The 21133-nt window shown below is 39.8% G+C and overlaps 1 protein-coding gene across 9 annotated transcripts in view; it reads left to right on the forward strand.

The window, feature by feature from the left end:
- Positions 1–3857: 3857 nt before the first annotated feature.
- TASOR (transcription activation suppressor) overlaps positions 3858–21133 on the forward strand; it is a 54193-nt gene continuing 36917 nt past the window's right edge. For 4 of the 9 annotated variants that reach the window (XR_012640191.1, XM_074957745.1, XM_074957743.1 and 1 more), the window contains exons 1-6: positions 3863–4389; positions 13176–13321; positions 15625–15717; positions 17093–17165; positions 18385–18476; positions 18899–19057. Coding sequence is in view for 8 of the 9 variants with exons in the window: in XM_074957745.1 (XP_074813846.1) it covers positions 4020–4389; positions 13176–13321; positions 15625–15717; positions 17093–17165; positions 18385–18476; positions 18899–19057 (933 nt within the window). In the remaining variant the exon portion in view is untranslated. Of the gene's footprint in view, positions 4390–13175; positions 13322–15624; positions 15718–17092; positions 17166–18384; positions 18477–18898; positions 19058–21133 lie in introns of all 9 variants that reach the window. The other 5 variants (XM_074957742.1, XM_074957748.1, XM_074957740.1 and 2 more) reach the window with 4 other exon arrangements.

The raw sequence follows: 21133 nt of genomic DNA on the forward strand, positions 1-21133 counted from the left end.
AAATGCATAACTAAGTCAACACAAGTGGACTTATGTCAACCTAACTTTGTAGTGTAGCTCTAACCATCCATTTTTACAATTGCTTAAAATTTTTTTATCTCTATAGTCAGACAAAATATCAATTATAGATATCCCCACACTCCATGCTGCAGCACCTCATTCCTTTGATTCCCTGGTTAGCACATTTCCATGCAAACCAGTTTCTCTTCTGTGTTTATTTAGCCTCAGTAGCACCAAATAATTCTTCCAAACACCAGTACTGCCTGGTACCTAGATGATATGGATTTTCTTGCCTTGACCAATTTGTCTTTGTACTCTTTGTCATATATGATGTTTTGTTCATTAAGAGTTTCTGTATGAGACATTTTAGAGACTTTTTTTACTGTCTCTCTAACTATTCTACACATGGTGTATTTTGCTTAGTCACAGAGGCATGAAATCATTAATCTTTGCAACAACATTTCCAAACTACTACTTCTAAAAATTCCATGGCATAGACTGAAGATGCTCAGATTTTCTATGGAGCAATTCTAAAACTTCTTCGCAATCCTACGACCAACACTATTGAAGGAACAACCTGACATCTGTTTGTTTTTTTTAAAATATTGAGTCATCTTACAGTATTTTTACATTCTTGCATCTTTTATCTTCTCTAGTTTATAACAGGAAACAAATGCTTAAAATATTTTTAAAGGGGGAAAGAAGAGTTGTTAGCAACAATTTTGTTAGAGAAAAAAAAAAATTATCCAACAACTAGCTTAGTTTTGCCATAAACCTAAATTTTAAAACAGTTAGGTTTAATCTGAACTTTTTTCTAGACCCAGCTGAAAGAATTTTAACAATGGGTTGGAGTATTTCGTGAAGTTATATACATTAGAGGTACACAGAAATGGATGACTTTATTTCCTACTCTCCATTTGATTTTTTTTTTTTTAAATAGTGGTTGGTTACTCACAATTTGTAGTTTTTCTTGATAAACCTCACTTGAAATTTCTAGTACAAGTCATGGAGCAAAGGTACCAATAATCACTTCAATATCGTTCTTGTAAAAATAACTCCCTTTAGCTCTGATCACACACGCTTAACTGTACGTACTTGTGAATAGTTCCATTGACTTCAAAATACATAAACTTAACTAACTGTGCAAGTCTTTGCATGATTAGGTGCTTCCTGTGCAGTTTCCAATTCCACAACAGAGCATGAGGAGACACAACCAACCACATTTGTGAACTGCTAATTCTAAACTTCCTCGCTTAAAAACACTAGTAGCAGACCATAGAAAATGGGCTATTCCTCTCTGCTGTGGCTGCATAAAATTTTCTGGCATCTTTTTCTCTGAAGGCTCGATGTCAAACTGTTCAGAAGAAGAGACATACAACAAAAATAAATGTACTTACCCCACATTCTCCACTTAAGCAGCTAACACAGCTGAAGAAATTTTATGTAGAACAAACAAAAGTGAAGCAGCAGCAAAGAACTCAAACCATGCTACAATGCTGATCACTCTTCAGATCACAAATGTTATGCAGGAAATAATTTTGTCCCACTTTTTAAACTATTTAATGGATTCAGGCAAAGAAATATCTTCAGTCTCCTACAGCATATTTCTTTCATGTCTAAAGCTGTTAACCATAGCCAGAGTTGCTTTTTTAGAACTATTCCTGGAGCAAGGACATACATTCTGAAAAGAGGGCAGGTTCTGAAAATGCCACACAGTGTACCTTTCAACTTTCCAAGGCACAAATATGGGACCCAATATGAAGGAGACAGAAAATTATTCATGCAGAAAATTTAAAATGATTATTCTATTTCTATTCAAGATCTTACACTGCCTTCTCTATTACAGTACCGATGCACCTTACAAAAGTGCATTAAGTAACAAATATCTACCATGTATGGTTCTTTCTTTCTTTCTCTCATCTTCTTCCCAGAAGGAAAAATTATGAGCTATTTTGCTTTTAATCATTTGTACCAGTATACTGTGCTGTGTGTTTATATTAAAAAGTAAGACCAAAGTGGGTTTTGCACTTGGATCAGAAGACAGTAAGTTTAATGGGAGTAGGGGATTTAGATTCTGAGTTTATTCCTGACTTAGGCAGGCATGTGAGAAAGCTGTCTCCTGCATAAACAAGCTCTGTTCTTGTGGTAGACAATTCCATAGTGCCAGAGGTCTGGCGCTGTTGAACATAGTCCTTGTCCTAGAACTTCAAGTGACCTTTAGGGTCACCATGTTCAATAACTTGAAAGTAAGGATTGAGACCTTGAATCTGACATGATATTCTATGGGAAATAAGTATAGTGAAGAGTGGACAGGTTTGATATATTAATTGCAGACCTTGCTGCTGAGATGTGCTGCTGCATTCTGTACTTGGGAGTTTCCAGAGGGTTGACGAGGGTGTGCAGGTAGACTGCATTGCTGTCGTGTTGTTAAGAGAATACAGAAGTATTATTACCAAGCCTAGGTCATTGTCCACCAGGAAAGTCTCAATGAACTGTAGGAGGTAGAACACATTGTTTGCAGATGCTGACGATGTAGGATTAATTCTCTTGGTGTAAATATCAATAATCTCAGTTTCATGATTAATTATTTCTGATGCAAGTTATTCAAACAGAGGTGAGCAGACCAAATTTGTGTGGAATGTAAATACTGTGCGGAAATGAATGACATCTCTAAGTGATGCAATAGTGGACTTTAACCATTTAAGAAAACGCTCCTTAAGTGAAATATCCAGTAGTCAGCATAAAATTGGTGACAAACTCCTCACAGTAGCTCTTATTTTCAGTTTTTGTTATTAATAGTTACTGAAGAACTATAAATGTTCAGACACAAGCACATAGCTAAATGGTACACCCAAATTACCAAGCTAAACAGGAACCACACATTTAAAACCCTGACAGCATTGAATCAGTCCTTATCTTTCTGAAAAAGATAAACTGAATTCCATTCAGAGTGGGGAACTATACCTCTGCCTTTTTCTCCCATTCTGCAGAAATAAGGTTGGAAACTAGGCCCACACTTTCAACTCCGTTCCCAATCATGAAAAAGTGTGCGGATCAGACTGATACCTTCTTCTCTGTTCCTGTTTCTCTACAAAGCAGGCTACTACACCCGTGCCGTCTTCTCCTCTCCTACTCCTGGAAGGTCAATGGCCTACGTTGCCACTTTCTTTTTTGTCCAAAATGCTAAGGAGGGCAGGAAACTGGTCCCTGGCCTTCTCCTCTGGTTCTGGTGATGTAACATAACAAATGGTGAGGTTGCAATGATGCCTCCTTCTCTCGTCCCATTCAGGCCATTACCAAAGGCCGAGTGGTACCTTAACGGATCAAGCATCCTTGGAGGAGCTGCAGGACAGGCAGCAGCTGGTCCTACAGATTCCAACCTTGCAGCACAGGATCAAGAGCTGGTACAAAGGCTTGTTGACTCTACTTGGTACAAACACTTCCTCTCACAACATGGGTGTGACCCATGGTGAGTGCTTCAACTGCCTGGTCAGTGCAACAAGGGTGAATGGTGCCAGGCCACCCTTTTGTGGCTGCTGCGCTGCCTGAGAAAAAAAAATCAACAAGATCAGTATGAACTCTCCCTTATCTTGCTGCCACGGCCCAATAGGGATGGGAACTAGCCACCACAAGGAGTCTAGGAGTGGGAAGGATGCATCTGAGGCAAAGGCGCGCCAAACGAGGTGCTGTGCCATTTTTGCCGGCTTGAGACGTTCTCACCTTACTGCGCCACTCGCGCGGCGCCCACCTCCTCCCATATTTATAACCTGCCCCACGCATTGATTGGCCGCCGCTGGCCGGGCGCTGGCCACGCCCCTTTCCCAGCTGCGGCGCCGCCGCCATGTTGGGGGGAGGAGAGGCGGAGTTGTTGCCATAAAGTGAGCGACCGGAGTGGTAGAGCGGAGCAGCGCGGTAGAGGCTAGGGGTGGGTGGTGCATGGAGCTTGGGAAGGGGCGGCTCCGTGGGAGAAGAGAAGAAACAGTTGTTAGCGCTCAGTTGTTTCCTCGCCATAGAGTTCAATGGCGGATGCTGGGGTTACTGGCGGTGGCGAGATAGAGCCGGAGCAGCTTCAGCGGACGGAGAAGAACGACCGGGGCCTCCTTGGTGTGGAGAGCAGCGGCGCAGCAGCAGCTGAGGACAACACACAAAATGGCGGCCGCTCTGATAGTACCGCTGAGGAGGCGCTGCTGGTGGCTGCTACAGAAGAGAAACCCCCCCCAAATCTCAGCAGTAGCCAGCGGAAGAGCAGTGTCTCCACGGCACATGAACAGCAGCAGCTACAACAACCCAGCGACGTGTTGGGGGGTCCTCCCCCTCTCCCCAAGCCCCCTGAAGATCTGCCTATTAGGAGGAATTTTCAGATCCCCAGGAAGAGCAGAGAAAAGAAAGGTTGTTCCCTTCCTCCCCCCTTCTTCTCCCCCTCACCCCCCTCTTCATCTTATTCATTAGGGAGGCTCTTTATACACTTCTCACAGCTGCATGCAAAATCCTGCGGGTGTGGAGGAGGCTGTGGCATGGCTCCGATTAGAGAGGCTTCTGGGGATGAGATTTTAGTGTTAGAGGCATTTTAAAGTCTCCTCTTTGTGTAAGGAAAAAAAAGTCGGAGCTTGAATTTGAGATGGTGGCTTAAAAATGAAAAAGGCTGGATTTGATCAGGGTGGGCTTGGAAACGGTTTATCGCAGCCCCACTTCTGAGGTGCGCGCACACACACGCAGAGAAGATGGTTCTCTGTGGGACACACATGGATATACAGAGAAGATGGTTCTTTCTCTATCTTTCCCCCGTCTTTCCTCTCTGCAGGAGACAAGTACGTCTATATTTAGATTGAGCTGGTAAACATTTTATGTACGTGTCTACTTCTGAGACACATGCAGAGAAGATTGCTCTTCTTTCCTTACCCATGGGAAGCTTGCGTGTGTCTCCATCTGTTTGCAGGAAAGAAGTGTGCATCCCACATTCATGTGCCCCACACTGGAACTGCTACTTGTTTGAGGCTACTATTTTTTTTTTTTTTAAATGGAGCTTTCTCTGAAAGCCAGTGCGCTCTCTCTCATTTTCTGGGAGACTCTGTTCATTTCTGCTTGCTTTTATTTTGTTAATTTTGCAAAGAAGATTTACTTACTTTGGTTCTCCTCCTCCCCACCCCTCAAAGTTTCCCCTTTCTTGCCCTTCCCCAGTAGTGGAATAAGGGCTCAATAACACAACAGTTACTATTGCAAAACATTTTCATATAGGGTTTTCATCTTTCAAAGAGGCTGTTTTAACTTTTGTAAAAATTTTGTAAAATTTAAACTTTCTTTAAAATTTTGTTCTGTTAAGAGGAAGTGAAGGTAGGTTTGTTTGATTATCCCATTTCTCCTTCCCATTTTGAAGATGGCAGTAATTCTCTCAGGAATACAAATGTGGATATGAAGCTAGCAGAGGCTAATGTAAAAGGAGCAGATTGATTTAAAAGTAATGGTGTCCTGTTCTCCTTGATGGTCATCTGATAGAAAAATGCCTGGATTAAAAAATGGCTCCTCTCGTTTCAGATTCCCCAAGACCAAGTGTGATTGTTTTAACCACAAAGTTATAGAACCAATCTTGGAGGCATTCAGTGCATTACATAGTTTTTGTGTTTTGTTTTTTATTTTTTTTAAAGTACCTGTCTAGCACTTGGTTCCATTGTGAATTTGGATAAACCTGAAATATATAAACTAGGTCTGGAAAACACCTTCTAGGTCATCTAGTACATCTCCTGTCTGTGCAGGATTATTTCCTGCAGTGTATGTTTCTGACCAGTCAAGCATTTTAAATATCTTGAGTTTAGGGCTTCTTCTGTCACTTCCTTTGGGATGGAGGGGGAGACTAGTCTGATCTAACTGGTTCCAACTGAGTTGCTAACATCAAGATTTTATTTGGCATGGTCTTATGGATTTCATCTTTTGGTGTATCAGAATTTCTTCTTTAAAATTATTGTCCAAAGAGGTCTCTGTTTTTAATAATATTTGCTAGTTAAAACTTTTGGACACTTGAAACATTTCTTTCCATTCCATCATATACATATGCTGGTTGATTGTTTATGGGTGCTTGGCTGTTGCCATAACCATAGCATAGTATAATGTGCCATGATATCATCACTTATCAGAAGCCATCACAAAATTAGGCCAGATCAGTAATTGGATGGAAAGCTTCCAGAGAGAACTTGGGTGTTGCAGGAAGTGTTGATGATAAATTGGGAAGTTGTGGTACTAAATCAGTACTACACCAGTGTCCCAATTTTAATGGCAGAGTGACAATGCACTGCTGGCTCTTTGGTCTTCTGGATGAGTTCTGAAACCAAGATCACCCTGTTATTCCACCAAGCACTTAATGGCTGATAAAGTTTACATGACTCTCCTTGGAAAGGTTGGGATGTTGCTATTGCTGCCCTGCCCAAATTCCAAACTTGGGAACACTAAGCAACATTGCCACCCCCCCCCTTTCTCCCCCAATTCTTCTATAACTTCTAGTGGAAGTTATTCTTGATCTCTTGTCTAAAATTATGTTGTAGCATTGCTGGTGCAGAATGGCTGCTGTGTTCTACCCACGAGGTGACTGTTTTTTAGTTGTGGGAAGCTGATCCCTATAACATATGACCTATAAAAGTTCTTTGCACTCCTCCATGATGAAAGCACTATATCAGTGTAAGTCATAACTACATTTTCTCTTACATTACATTTAAAAAAGGACACTAAAACCTATTATACTTTGTGGATGGTTTTTTTAAATAGCTATGTGAGGCAATTTAAAAACTGTACATGGAATTTGCAAAGTCAGAAAACACAGGTAAATTCTGAGTCTACCAGCTTCTTCAGTTTCTGAAGCAGGAATAGGTGTTTCTTGAATGATGACTAGAAACAAATGAACGCATGATATCCAGGCTAGGCCTACCATCTAGAGAGTTACAGAAAATGTTTTAACTTGAATTAAACAAAGCAGATGGAGCTAAATGACAGACTATATAATGAGGCTCTTTCTGTTGATTCTTTATTGGACTCTAACTTCTGGGGGGAGCTTTATATAAACTTTCATTAAATTTCAGGAGGCTGCGCTTTTTTAATTTATTTGCTCTCCCTTTTCCATAGGGACCATTCAGGGAGTATGACCTTAAATATACTTATAAGCAGGAAAGATTAAATTTATTTGGGCTTGAGGATTTGGTCTATTTTATGGTATCTAGTCACACACGGCACTAATTGCAGTAGTACAGTTTCCTGTTTTGTTCATAAACCATGTGGCCTACTGCCATTTCATGTGACTTTTTTTTTAAGCCATATCTTGCAAGCTGGCCCGTTGCTTTGAGAGGCCTTTCACCCAATTGTGACAGGGAAGGGCAAGTGCACAAGAAATAGTGCTGGTACCAGTCTTCCTTTGGGCTCCCTGTTGGACTAACTCATCCGCATTATGTCTCTGATTTCAGAAAGGCAGTTAAATATATGCTTGTGTAGTCCCACTGCTGCTCCTATACTTAAAGATAGGCACATGCTTGAGTACCTTCCTGAATTGGCACTTATGTTAAGGTGCCACTCCTTCTTTCTCTGTCTAGATGCAAAATCAAGGTCTTGCTTACTTGTCATTAAAGCCTCCAGGGCACTTGTAAGTGCTGGGTTGTTGGCCAAACTGTAGCTCATATGAGGATGTTTTTTTTGCCAACCTGTATTATCTAACCTTTCATTAGATGTGTATTTTCCATTATCCTTACTAAACTTTTGGGAAGGATGGTTACATGCTGCTCACCATCGACAGTTTCCACCCTAGGGGATTAAGTGATTTCCCTGAATTTGTAAACTGCTTATGGACCTTTTAGGGTGAAAGACGCTACAATAATACAAGCTCAAGGCTTATATTAACCATTGTGATGTCCTATTTTATCAGTGCATATCTGTCTTGATGCACTAGAAAACAGTGACTTCAGGAAAATGGTACTTTTCATATCTTGGTGGCAGAAACATTTTCATTTCTAAAGAGCAATATCATGCTGCTATTTTTACTGATTTGATAAGAAGGAAAATGCTTTGTATTTCTGGAAACCTGAAGTGGCAGGTGAAGACAGTCAGTATTCCCCAAGAAAGCAAGATTATTTTCCTGACATAGTTGCAAGTATCAGTCTTTAAAAAAACAAAGGAAACCTGCAAATTTCATCTGATAATTTGAATGAATTGATATATTGCTTACTGAGAGTCATATATGGAAGTTGACTAATGGTGGTGTTTTGGCATTGAAAACAACACATAGCTGTACAGTCAAGCACTAATATCTGATTTCAGACATTGAAGTGACATTGTCCCTCTGTCTCTGTCTCTATTTTCTTTCTTTCTAACAAAATGACTGTTCTAGCTTCTGTGCAAATGTAGTGAAATCTCTTTTGTACTTCAAACAAAATATTACAAACCATTGGGCATAGTTCCTGTGGCATAAGGATGCTATAAATCAGTTAACTTTACAAAAACTGGAAAATGGCCGGTATAAACAGGTCAGGTATCTCTTTCCAGGTCATTGTTAGGACCCTACCAAATTCACAGTCCATTTTGGTCAATGTCATGGTCATAGGATTTTAAAAATTGTAAATTTCATGACTTCAGATATTTAAATCTGAAATTTCATGGTGTTGTAACAGTAGGGGTCCTGACCCAAAAGCGGGTTGTGTGGGGTCGCAGAGTTATTGTGGGAGGGTGGCAATACCGCAACACCTACTTCTGCACTGCCTTCAGAGCTGAGCCCTTGGCCAGCCACTGCCATACTCTGGCCACCCAGCTCTGAAGGCAATTCAGAAGTAAGGGTGGCAATACTTTGATCCCCCTACAACCCCCTTTTGGGTTGGGATCCCCCCAGTTTGAGGAAACGCTGGTCTCCCTCATGAAGCCTGTACGGTATAGGGTAAAAGTACACACAAGACCAGATTTCATGGTCCATGGTGTGTTTTTTCACGACTGTGAATTTGGTAGGGCTCTAGTAACTATACTTTCCTTCCTGAACTCCTCTAAGAGTAAGACCAGAAATAAGCTTAATGAATACCATTAAAATCTAAACCATGTGCACATATTACAGGATGTGGTGATGGTTATAAAGATCTAATACTTCTGTGTTTTAGGCATAGTAATATAGACAATGTGATCTGGAACTGCACTTCTGTAGTTACAATCAGTACTTGGTTGGAACAAAAAACTTGACATGGCATAGTCTGTATAGGAACCATACATTCAACTGGTGGTACTGGGGCTATGTGCCTCCTGAGCTGTATTAAAATACCTTCTCTAGCTTAGGTTTGAGTCCTAAGTAACGGGTGATACGTACAGAAAAATGTTCCCTGACCTACCCCAAATGCTCCCTTCCTTTAATAAAAAACAAAACACACACAAAAAACCAAAACCAACCCCCAGAAACCCAGATTGTGTTAAAACTTGGTTGGCTGGGTTTTTGCTGGCTGAAGTTCAGGGTTGAATGACTTCCCCATCCACCGCCCCAATAAAATTAGACTTTCTTTTTTTAAACCACTAATTTCCATCTAAACAGTTCAATCTAACTACTACTTTGGCAGCTGAGGCGGTAGGGATGTAAGAGCCCTGCTGTATGCTTTGAGAAGATTGCTTTTCCATCAGGTGATATTTTCTTAAGCCTTGATAAACCAACTCTAACAGAAAATAGTCTTTTTTTTCTTTTTTTTTTAAAAAGATGGAAATGAAAGGCTGATCATTAAATCTTTTACAGTACCTTAAACGTTAACAACAAACAATTTACATTATTTTTATTTTTTGCTGTGTTTTACATGTGAACAGGCAGAACTTGCTCTGTAATAAAACGTGGATTTTTTTTAGACGGTATCCCCAAAAGACGCATCATAAAGGCTTGCCTTTTACTTGATTTGATTAAATCAAATCATCTACAGAATATAGAGATACTTCATTAAACCTTTTTTTCCCTCGGGTGAAATGCATATTCCAGGCTTAAAGCACCTTCAACTCAGAACTTTTTGGGCCCAGATATTCGAAAATTAAGAGTGACTTTTGGGTGTCTAGTTTGACTTTTTAAAGGGGCCTGACTTTTTCCAGCGATTGAATGTTCAACACTTTCTGAAAATCCAAGGTGCTTTAAGGGGTCTCAAATTGATATATTGTTCATGGATCTATATTTAGTTCAGAGATGGCATCAATTCTCAGCCTAACTGTAGTTCTTGTAATAGACATAAGTTAATAAAATTTCATCTAATGTAAAAAAATTACATAATACACTTTCAAAACCTATTCTTGAGCAACAGCTATGCATGTCTTTCTCTGCATATTAAACTTCATTCCCAAGAAATTAAAAAACCTTTGTTATTACCAGAGCTATGGACTACATACTCACCTCGTTCATGTGACTTGCCATATGCAAAACTGTTTGATTTCTAGTTGTCAGTAACACATTATTCCTCATAGAAGAAAATGAAGATTAGGCTTTGAAGAAACTACATTTTGGAGGACTACTGATCTCCATAAAAATCATTCATCCGAGTGCCAGGTCTAAGAAAACAAATGTGTAATATCATTAATAATGTCCAAACAGAATTTTAACAGTGGGCAGGACCTCCCCACAGGCAGTAATGTGCCTTTCACAGACTTGCATTGAGGAAGTAGACAATATGCTTCTGTAATATGTGTCCACTCTTGTGTAGATAATATTGCAAGTCTCGAACTGTATAGATAATGAGCAGCTAGGGCAGTTTTGTTTATCAAGCTTACAGGAATTCAGCAACAGCCATAGTAACATAACTGGACAACCACTTCAAACTACTTCTATTTTTACTACAAAACATTTGAAGAATTTCTTTTTAGATGCTCTAAATAGAAATCCCCTCAGTGATCAAAATGCGATACAATCTATGTGAAACTGTTTCCAGCATAATTTATTGAATGGAGTGCATGTAGATACTGTATAATGCAGAATTACTGCAGTCTTAAATCAGATTTGTTACTCAAGTGACTTCTTAAAAACTTTGACACAGATTTATTTGTAGGTAATATGGAAGTTTTCCCAATACTTAGATGTAACCTTTCTTAATCCTATAAGAAGAGCGCTAATATAGTAAACAACCAAGCACATGTTCTTTAGATCTGGAGAAATCAAGATGCAGCCAAGATAATCTGCTTTTTAGCGCAAAAACAAAAACACAAATCTGTTGCTGTAATTTATTTTCATTAATGGAGGAAAAAAATTTTTATCTTGACTTTCCTCTCTGTTCTTTTCCTGTGCTTGGTTGGGTGTCTTTCTCTCTCTCCCTACCCCCATCCCTGTGTCTTGAACTAAGATTGTGAGCTGTTTGGGTTAGAGACCATTTTATTGTTTGTCAGTATGATACCTAGTAAAATGGGGCCATGAGTTGGTGGCTGCCTTCAGACTCTACTGTAATATCTATAATGCACACTCTAGTCAAACTTTGTCATTAATAGGGTTCACATGCATAATTAAGTGTGTATGCATAACAAGTAGGTTTTGTGTTCATGCTTACCATGGCATTAAATCTTTTAAAGTACAACTGTATGATATATATACAGCCGCAAGAACTAAGCCTTCTACCTCTGTTGAAAGATGACTCGTTTCAGTAACAAATTGATCCTGTTTTTACTGATCTTATTTTTTTTAATGTCCATGTGAAATTTTGTCTCTGCAAGAAGGCTAATGTATGGCTCAGCTGCTCTTAAATAATCATGAAGTGGCTTAATACTGCATAAAGAAACACATCATGACTCCTGTGTCTAGTAATTTCTTCCTAGAAGGGTCTGATGACTGACTGGATGCCACTGGCAAGCAAACTGCGTGCTCATTAGTCTTTTTCCACTCTATATCTTTAAGTCTCATTCTTACAAGATAAGTAAAACATACAGCACTTACTATTTTCACTTTCCATTAAGATGGACCCAATTGAATGACCAAGATGTTGTTCTTTTCTTCTAATTGGCAGTAACTGACAAGCTTTTACTAGGTGTTTGGTCAAGCTCTTCTTGTGACTTGGAGCCTCTATAATGGTCCTGTAATTTTCCCACCCCTTTAAAAACCATGCACCGTGGCCTGTCTTGCGTAATCCTTGACACGCACGCAAAATCATTTATTGCTATTTTGGTAAATATTCTGTACTTTTATCCACATTTGTTTTTGTAATTCTTCTAGAATTTCTGTGCTTCCTGTGCTTTTAGAGCAGGAGGCAGGCAGTAATAGAAGGGCAAAAGCACTATTTATGTGGCAGAACTGTTACAAACTAGAACTCCTGTACCCTGTCAGGATAAATCTCTATTTCTGTACATCTTAAAAAAGCTGTGTAGGGAAAATACCTAGTACATAATGCTTAAGATGTCTTAGGAATACAGCTCCATTTCTCTGGGGCTTCTCTCTCCAAGTCAGAACTTCAGTTCTTTACTACTACATGCTCTACAGTCCCCAGCTGGTCATTTGACCCTCATGCTGTGTAGCTAAAATGGTGGGTGGGGATGGAGATGAGGGCTGAAAGATAAAACCAAACCAAGGAGACTGCTATGCAGATTTAGGCAATAGTTTAGCAAAAGTAAATTTTGAATTGGCCATCTCTGTGAATGCATAATTATGTTATACAGCAGACCCATGTTGTCTTGGGGGATTTCTTAAACTAGAGTGTGAGCAACCATAGCTGAATCTATATTGTCCCCTCTATAATAGCCATTTAGTGTTAAGGTAAGTAGCCTACATATTGACCAGACACTGTAACATCAGTGTGTGCGGGGGGTTTTTTGTGTGTGGAGAAAACCGGCTACAACCTGAAACTCCTGCATTCTTACAATAACACATTGTTCTGTCTAACTGTACGTTGCAGCTTTTTGCAGTGTTTGTCTGCTACTTTCTTGGGAGTATGTTGAAATTACATTAGTATACTTTCCTTGGAAAGCTTTTGTAAACTAAGGTGACAACTTGCTCAAAATTAAATGCTGGTATGGGATGGAGAAATAATGACATGCCTGGCTGTGATACTGACAAGCCTAAAGTCTACCTTTTGTGAGACAGTTTTTAATACAAAATATCTAAAATGAATCAAGCCATTAAACTAAATAGGATTTTTATCTTGATTTTATAAAACTGTTAGTGAAACGAAAATGTACTGGGAAGCTGTCAAATGTGTATTAATACTAACTTTCTTCTCTCTGAATAGCACTCTTTCAGCCAGTAGCTATGGGCTCTCGAGAATTTGAAGATGTTGTGAAAATTTTGCATTCATCTTATTTGGAGTCAGGTTCGGTGACCAATTTCAATTACAAAAGAGCCAGCTTAATCCATAGCGAGCTGTTGGAAAAGGAGGTGAGTACCCAGAGTTTGCCCTTTATGAAACAGTGTGTAAGCTATAAACTTCAGTGGTTTTGCCCAACTCCATTTACTTGAAGCCAAATGGTTTCATATACTTAAGTGTTGGATCCTTGTAGTGTTGCTGCATGCTGGGTTCTTGAGGACACTGTATGTGGCTGCCTGTATTTGAATGAGTTTGCTATTCTTAAATGGATAGCACTACAGAAATAATCGAATAAACTTTTAAATTCAAGATAACTAAATTAGGGATATTTCAAAACATAACATGATTCTTACTAATACACAATGTGAAATATAAAGAAATACTGTTTACAAACCATATTATTAGTCCTTCCTCTTGGAAGTTCCCATTACTAGCAGAGCTAACCAGATTTGCAATAGATGGTGAAAACAGCAGAGATCTTTCAGGAGAGGGTTACTGGTGCCCTCTTTGTTCCCTGCCAAAAAAAGAAGGAAAAAAAAGGTGGGGGAGCTTGCTGATTTGATCTTGCTGCCTCCAAGATGAGGGAAATGGGTGGAGTGTCACACTTGCTGTGTACCCTACCATTTCTATTACGGAGGCCTTTAGGTTTCTCCACTTGACTGACCTGCCTGGCCTTGTTTTTTCTTCTGAATAAAACAGACTGGTTGCTGTGAATATCATTTGAACCAAGGTAAACACAAAATTGAATAGTAACACTATATAGGAAGTTCCTGATAGGAGAGCTACTATGATTCCCCCCCCCCCCCAAGTCTAGGTTTAAGCCTAGTGTGTTAATGGAAATTTTTATTTTAAGTCTTTCCAAAAGAGACATCGGAAGATTGCAGTGCAGAAAACAGCCTGCAACATTTAAATCTCCTTTAGGTCATAGCCGAGCCAGTAACTAAGACTGTGCTGCCTCAGAGGTCTGGTATCCAGTTGCAGAATCTGGCCCAAAATGTCCAGACTACTACTGTTCCAGCAATTTTACTACTGACTATGCTTAGAAATTTCATACTGCTGGTTCGATGTCAGGAATATCTAAGTTTTATAGTGGATGAAACTCTTGCATCCTGAATTGAGTGAAATGAAGTGAGGGGAAAAATGTGAGGAGGAGCTAGTGCCAGTACCGCTGTTTTGAGAGTTGTGCTTCCTGTTTATCTTTCAATTTTGAAGTGCATAATTAATGGTTGTAAATTAATGGCGGCATCTTCCAATACAGCTTTAATGCCTTTAGGATGAGCGGCAATAGTCTATTTAACTTTTAAATATTGCTCTTGCACTAAATCATATAATCTCTTCTAGATTTATAGTTCTCTCAGAAGCAGTGGCAAAACAAGTTCAATAGCTGAATTAGCAAATCCAAGCAGTGTGACTTGGTTTAAAACTAACAAGCAGTCGTAAAAATACTGTGCTGAACCCTCTTGAAGAAAAAACTGATTTGTCTCCTTGCTGCCACACCAAAAAAATCTCACTGCATTCTGCATATAATGCCATCGGACCCTCGCTAGAACACAGGATTTGGGATCCATGCACGGTACCGCATTAATGCGGGGACCATGTTAAAATGAATTGCAATTAAAGTAATTAAATTTGGGATTCATGGCCATGACAGCGTTATATGCAAATTCATGCTATATAGACGTGCATTCTAGCGAGGGTCTGGTGTATAAAGTCACATTTTACTGGCTTGTGTATTGTCTTGTTTTCAGCCAATTCACAAACTGATGATTTCTTGAGTGTTTTTGTGGCTACGTAATTTGGCTGAATACTACAAAGTTTTCAAGCATGGGGAGAAGAAATATAGCCTTGTTAATGTGCTTCTCCTTTCTTGAAAATGAAAGCACTAGTTAAAGGGCACCTTTTTTTCCTTTTTATTCTCTTAAAATAACACATGGGTCCAGTGCAAGCTTGCTGGTAACTGTATCAGATTTTTGTAACTGAAGAAAACAAAGTGATAGCAGTGAGGCAAGACTAACAAAGTATGAAATTTGGACTTGGTTTTTGTGCAACAGAAATCAGGGAATCAGAAGTGGTGATCAACTTCTGAACCATAAGACTTGCATTCCAGATGTAAGTCCAAAATGATCTGAGAACTTAAGCTGAATGCTTCCCCCTCCCATACCCTAGGTGAAAGGATACAGACTCTTCTGAAATTGTTTATTGGAAATTGCTGAAACATTAACCTCATTCAAATTGGCCTTTTGATTATTTGCACCTGGATCTGCCAATGTAGACTGTAACTCAGCCAAATTAGGCTTCTTGAAAGCCAGGTGGCATTTGATCGTGCCAATACTAGTTTCTTCATTGCACATATTAAGACTTTGTTTGATAATAGTTCACAGAAAAACGCAGAGAACTGAAATGTGATGGTCGCCTAGAAAAAGAGCTTGTTGAATCCTATGCGTTTCTGATGGTTGATCGACCTCAGGTGAGAAGAGACAAGTTTTATAAAAACTTTTCATTTTTTCTTGTTACTCCTTTGGAATGGTCTTTCAAACAGAAATGTTCGTTGATGACTTTAGGATTCACTAACTACTGATATGTGTTCTGCATCTGCAGAATTCAGCACAAGGGAGCCATAGTAATTACAGAAGAGAGGAATCTTGTCACAGAACGGATTTGTTATGCTGTGGAATTAATAGGGCCCCAGTTACAAATGTTTTGTTTTCTTTACCTTTTGGGATCATACCTCTTAGGCTTATGTTTATTACCAAAAAAAAATGTGCATTTGAAGTTTTACCTATAGTGTGTTTAAATCTTTGGCTTTTTTAAATATACATGCTCTAACACCTCAAAAAGGGGTATTGCCTGCTTGATTTTGAGACTTTTTTGGGGGATCCTTGGGTAACTTGTACTGCTTTTCTCTTGACATGAACACAAGGGAGACCCCCCCCTGAAAATTGTGTGATTTGTTGGCTAGTCGAAACTATTGCAGTGAGTCCCTTCTTTCGGATGTAAAAGTAGGGAGAGTAAAAATAAGATATCTTCATGCTGCTTTCTGGGATGTATGTCCTCTATGATCAGACTGTGTGTGTGTGTGTGTGTGTGTGTACACACGTACGTCCGCAAGAGCCCTACATAATCTGCCATATTTGCAACCAGGATCCTATAGGAAAGGCACCATATTAGATGGGGCCCTTCTGTTACGACTTTATGATGAATGTAGAATGGAGGAAGCAAAGATTCTGTATTCTCTTTATCTTTATGATACAGAGAGAAGTCTTGAATTTGTAATTACTACTTTTTGGAGTGTGTAGCTGTTGGTCAAGCACATCTTATTTTCTATAATTTTTTAGATGGCTATGGTTAAGTTGTATAGATCTATGCCAATAAACACATTGCCTCTACAGCAAACATAACTATCCACATTTGGCATGCATTAAAGTTTATGCCCTAAGACAGGGGTTCTCAAACAGGGGGTTGCGAGATTATTACATGGGGGGTCGTGAGCTGTCAGCCTCCACCCCAAACCCTCCTTTGCATCCAGCATTTATAATGGTGTTACAAATTAAAAACACTTTTTTTAATATATATTTAAGGGGGGTCGCACTCAGAGGCTTGCTGTGTATTTTGTCACCAGTACAAAATTTGAGAACTACTGCCATAAGAGCTGTATAATAACACAAAGTACAACTATAATTGAGATTACGCTAATTTTGTATTCAGTATTTGGCACAGAAATATAACTTAGAGTATGCAGTCTTAAAAAGGAGAGTTTATTAAACTGTTGCCTGTTCCACTCATATACTAACTTTACTTTGCAAATATGTATGCATCTAAAATGAGATATTTGTTCAATTCAGGTGCAAAATATATGTGAAAAAGGGCTACAGGCGGGCCATTCCAAAATAACAATTCTTGGCAGTCCTTCCATGGGTAACTATATCTTTGTCTCTTTTTTTTCTTTCTATATATTTACATCAGACAGTATGATTTTTACTATCTGAATAATGTGTGTTACTTTAGACCTATTGTCCTTGCCATAGAATTTCCCAAAATTAGCACTTCAGGAAAAATCCCACCCAGCTGGTTTGAGGTAATGACCTTTGATTCAGGAGCAGTACAGTTCACAAATACATGAATTAAGAAACAAAATTAAGCTTGTCTTAAAAATGGCTTTCACAGAAGTAAGAATGAATTACCCAATTACAAAATTTAGGTAACGTTCTAGGCATCCATAGGCAGAATTCTAGTCATTTTTTGGGGACAATTGGAAAACCAGATTGGGGGAAGCCCCTGTGATCTGTTTAGCTTGAAGTTGTAGTTCTGCACTCCTGCAGTTGTCTGTAGATCAAAGAACTGGTTGATGGCATCCATTTAACGCCTTCCAGCATAACTATACCCCCAGCTCAGCTGAAACTCTACAAGGAGGCAAACAATGGGGGAAAGGGTGAAGGAGCTGCAGAGGGCTAACAGACGCAGCTCTGGCCAGGAGTCTGGGCTATGCCCCACCAGGACCCAGCCTTCCCTATAGCTTGTCAGGGATCAGGTGTTCCAGCACCATGGCCATGCAGGGAATTCTCTGCGGTTCCACTGTCATGGCCTTGCTCAGTCATTTACCAGCCAGAGTGTGTGGAAGCCATCCCTGGGCAGGAAATATTTTAGCAGTATGGTGGCCGCCTCCACAGCTGGGGCTTGTCGTCATCCTTGCAGTCCTGGCTGGGGACCTCTACTCTGCTGGGCCAGGGTAGCTGCAGCTACTGGCACACCTTGTGCCCTGATGTTTTGAGCTTCTTGGCAGCACAGGGAGCCCCCTGCAGCATCACTGTCAGCTCTACCCTAATCCCAACCCTACAGCTGTAAAAAATAAAATTTGGTTCAAAGAAAAAGATCTAATTCTGCCAAGCCTAACTGTGGAATGAAAGGTGGAATGAAAGTAGCATGAAAGGTGGCTGAACACACTGCTATGCTTCTCATCAAGTATTTAGTCTGTTTGCCCATCCATGTAGCTACAGTATTGCTACAATTTTACTAAACTGATATTTGTCTTATTATAGAAATGGCTATAACTCTTGTCTTGCTAATTAATCTCCTAAGTAACATTTTAATGTTCAGAAACTGTTTTCTTAACTTTGTACTTTACCTTCCTCATCAGGTGTATATCTCTCCAGATATGCTGATTTATTACAGGCTAATCCCCTGGAAGCTGGAGCAAGTGGTGATGTGATTATTTTTAAAATAATAAAGGTAACTTCTACTCTTAGCTTTTTATCTTCAAAGGCTGCGTTTCTTACTACTGAAGCTTTCTTTCTTTTGGTGTCTTGTTATAGAATTCTGCTACTTGTTTTTTGTTTTTTGGAAAGAATCTGAGTATACAAGGCTCTGTAGTAGGAAGAAAATATGTAACCATTTTTATTTAAGAGCATACATTGACTTTAGTAAACCACAACATAGCTTTTTCCCTGCAGATTTAATTGGTTTGTTTTTGTTGTTCCTTCAACTTTTTGCTTTTTCTCCAAAAAGATGGAATGAGAATGACTTTTATAAATACTTGTAACTAATTGTCAGTTACCTCATTCTTACAGTGCTGCTGTTCTTAATTTGTAGCTGCTCTAATAACTGATATAGTTAAGAATTTAACCCTGCAATTCTTCTTTTTTACTCTATAGGGAAAAATGAAAAGCATATATGACCACATGGGTGTGAAAACAATGGAATCAACCGTTAAAAGTGCATTAGATCCAACACCAAAGCATGAGTGCCATGTTTCAAAGAATGCTAATAAAGTAAATTCCTTGTTGGCTTATAGAGCATATGAGCTTACTCAGGTAGGAGAACAGCTTCATTTATATATTGTATATTTGTATCTGTGAAAAGAAAGCATGGTGTAGTAGTGTTAGATTTAAACACTTCAGACAGGGAGTCACATGTGGATTACCTGATACCTTACTGTACAAGTAAGATTTTCATCTGTTCTAAAACCTTACATATACCTCATAGTTTTTCATTCTGTTGTAATGAAAACATTGTAAGTGGTCCTATATCACTTAGCTAAGCTCACAATAAGTTTCTCCCTCTTTCCAAAATATTATCTTTGAGTATATGTCAGTGTGGATCCCACTGTAGGTGAGCATACACCTTACATGTATAAGAACAGAGTGGTTTTTTTAAAAATAGTGCCTGGATCAGTGTACGTACCCTGTCTCCTCAGACTCCTGTACAGGGCATGCCCGCCTCCTCCCTCAATTTCCTCTAACCACCCATAGCAGTGAGATGGAATTTGGTGAGTGTCTGACCCCACTGCTGCTTGTTGGCTCAGGCTAAAACTTTTCAAAGTCTTCTGCTACTTCCAAGGACTGATTCAAACTCTCTACTAGTGAGACCAGCCCACCCTCCCCCAAGCACCCTGTACAGGGCTCCATAATGTGGTAGACACCAAATCTGCCGACTTCAAGTCTTATCCATCCTGTCATGGACTAATCCCCCTGAATTGGACACAGGAGGGGGTGTGTGTGTGTGTGTGTGTGTGTGTGTGTGTATATATATATATATATATATATATATATATATATATACACACACAATTTCCCCCCTCTCTGTTTTAGGAGGGTGGGGTCAGGATCTCACATTTCGTATGCTTGTTACTGTCTGCTAGAGTGAACTACTTCAGCTTTGTGATTTGCGTTGTCTTGAACAGTCTACAAAGGTCTCCTCGGACCACTAAGAGACAAGGTCCAGAGTTCTGCTTGATAAGTCAGTGCCGCATTGAACAGACAAGTGATGACAAAGACCACTGTGGAGAAGACTGCACCAAGAAAGGACCAGGTGTCGACATGGCTCTGATGCCCTTGCACTAAAGCAGACCTCAATATTGAAGCTGGTACCAGGATCCCCGGTGTTTAAAGTCTGGCATTGAGAGGAGCTGCTGTGACTCCTTGACGGATCCATTGGTACCATATAGATAGAAGCTTATACCTTGGCACCCCATCTGAATGTTCTAAACCCTCACTACAATCTACTTCCAGGGAGACCATCACATCATTACTGATGTCCTATTTGGTACTGCAAGAATTTAGGTATTCAAAGGACTTAACTGTACAGTGGAGAAACTACAGTCTCTGTTAATCATGGGCACAGTGGATCCCTTGGTACCGAGACAAGGTCAGTCTCTGACTGGCCACCCATTTATAACCTACATGATTCATCACCATTTTCATTTGTGGCTCCTCCACTCCTCTATAAGGAGGAGGATGAAGAGGACTTTAATTCCATCTATTCAGAGTCTTCAATCTCAGTTCAGGGTCTCCTACCCACCCTCACAGGAACCCTTTCTCTGCAGGCCACAGAAATAGGGAGGAATCTAGGACAAGACATAAGCGGTGGAAGAAACACTGGATGCCACCCTGCTTTCCTGTATGGACACCCTCTAATCCCCCCACTTCACCATGGTCCTGCTAGGATTTCTGGGATGCTTACAGTCAGCAGTTTCTAGGGCTCTGAGCCTAGGGTGCTGGGATGAGGGGGAGACAATCTCTCTACTACCTCAGAGCATTTCCTCAGCAGGGGAGACATTTGAGGAACAAGAAGCTAGAGCAGATGAGGAGGCTACTCCTCAAACCACTATCTCCTCATTTTTAGCTGATAAAGCTGTAATGCCCCTCCACCATCTATGGCTGACTTTAAGCAATTCCAAGACATCATTAGGTGCATGGCAGACTCATTTTTTCAGATGCCATTCACAGAAGTCAAGGAGTCTCCCAATAACTTTTGTATCTTCCAACTGACAACATTGACCTTCTGATCAATGAGGTGATACTGGATCCCATGAGGACAGTTTGACAGACTCCAGCAACAGTGCCATCAACTTGCAAAAGGTCTGATAAAGGACTCAGAATTTTTGTCTT

The sequence above is a fragment of the Natator depressus genome, chromosome 7, assembly GCF_965152275.1.
Source record: "Natator depressus isolate rNatDep1 chromosome 7, rNatDep2.hap1, whole genome shotgun sequence".
NCBI lineage: Eukaryota > Metazoa > Chordata > Testudines > Cheloniidae > Natator > Natator depressus.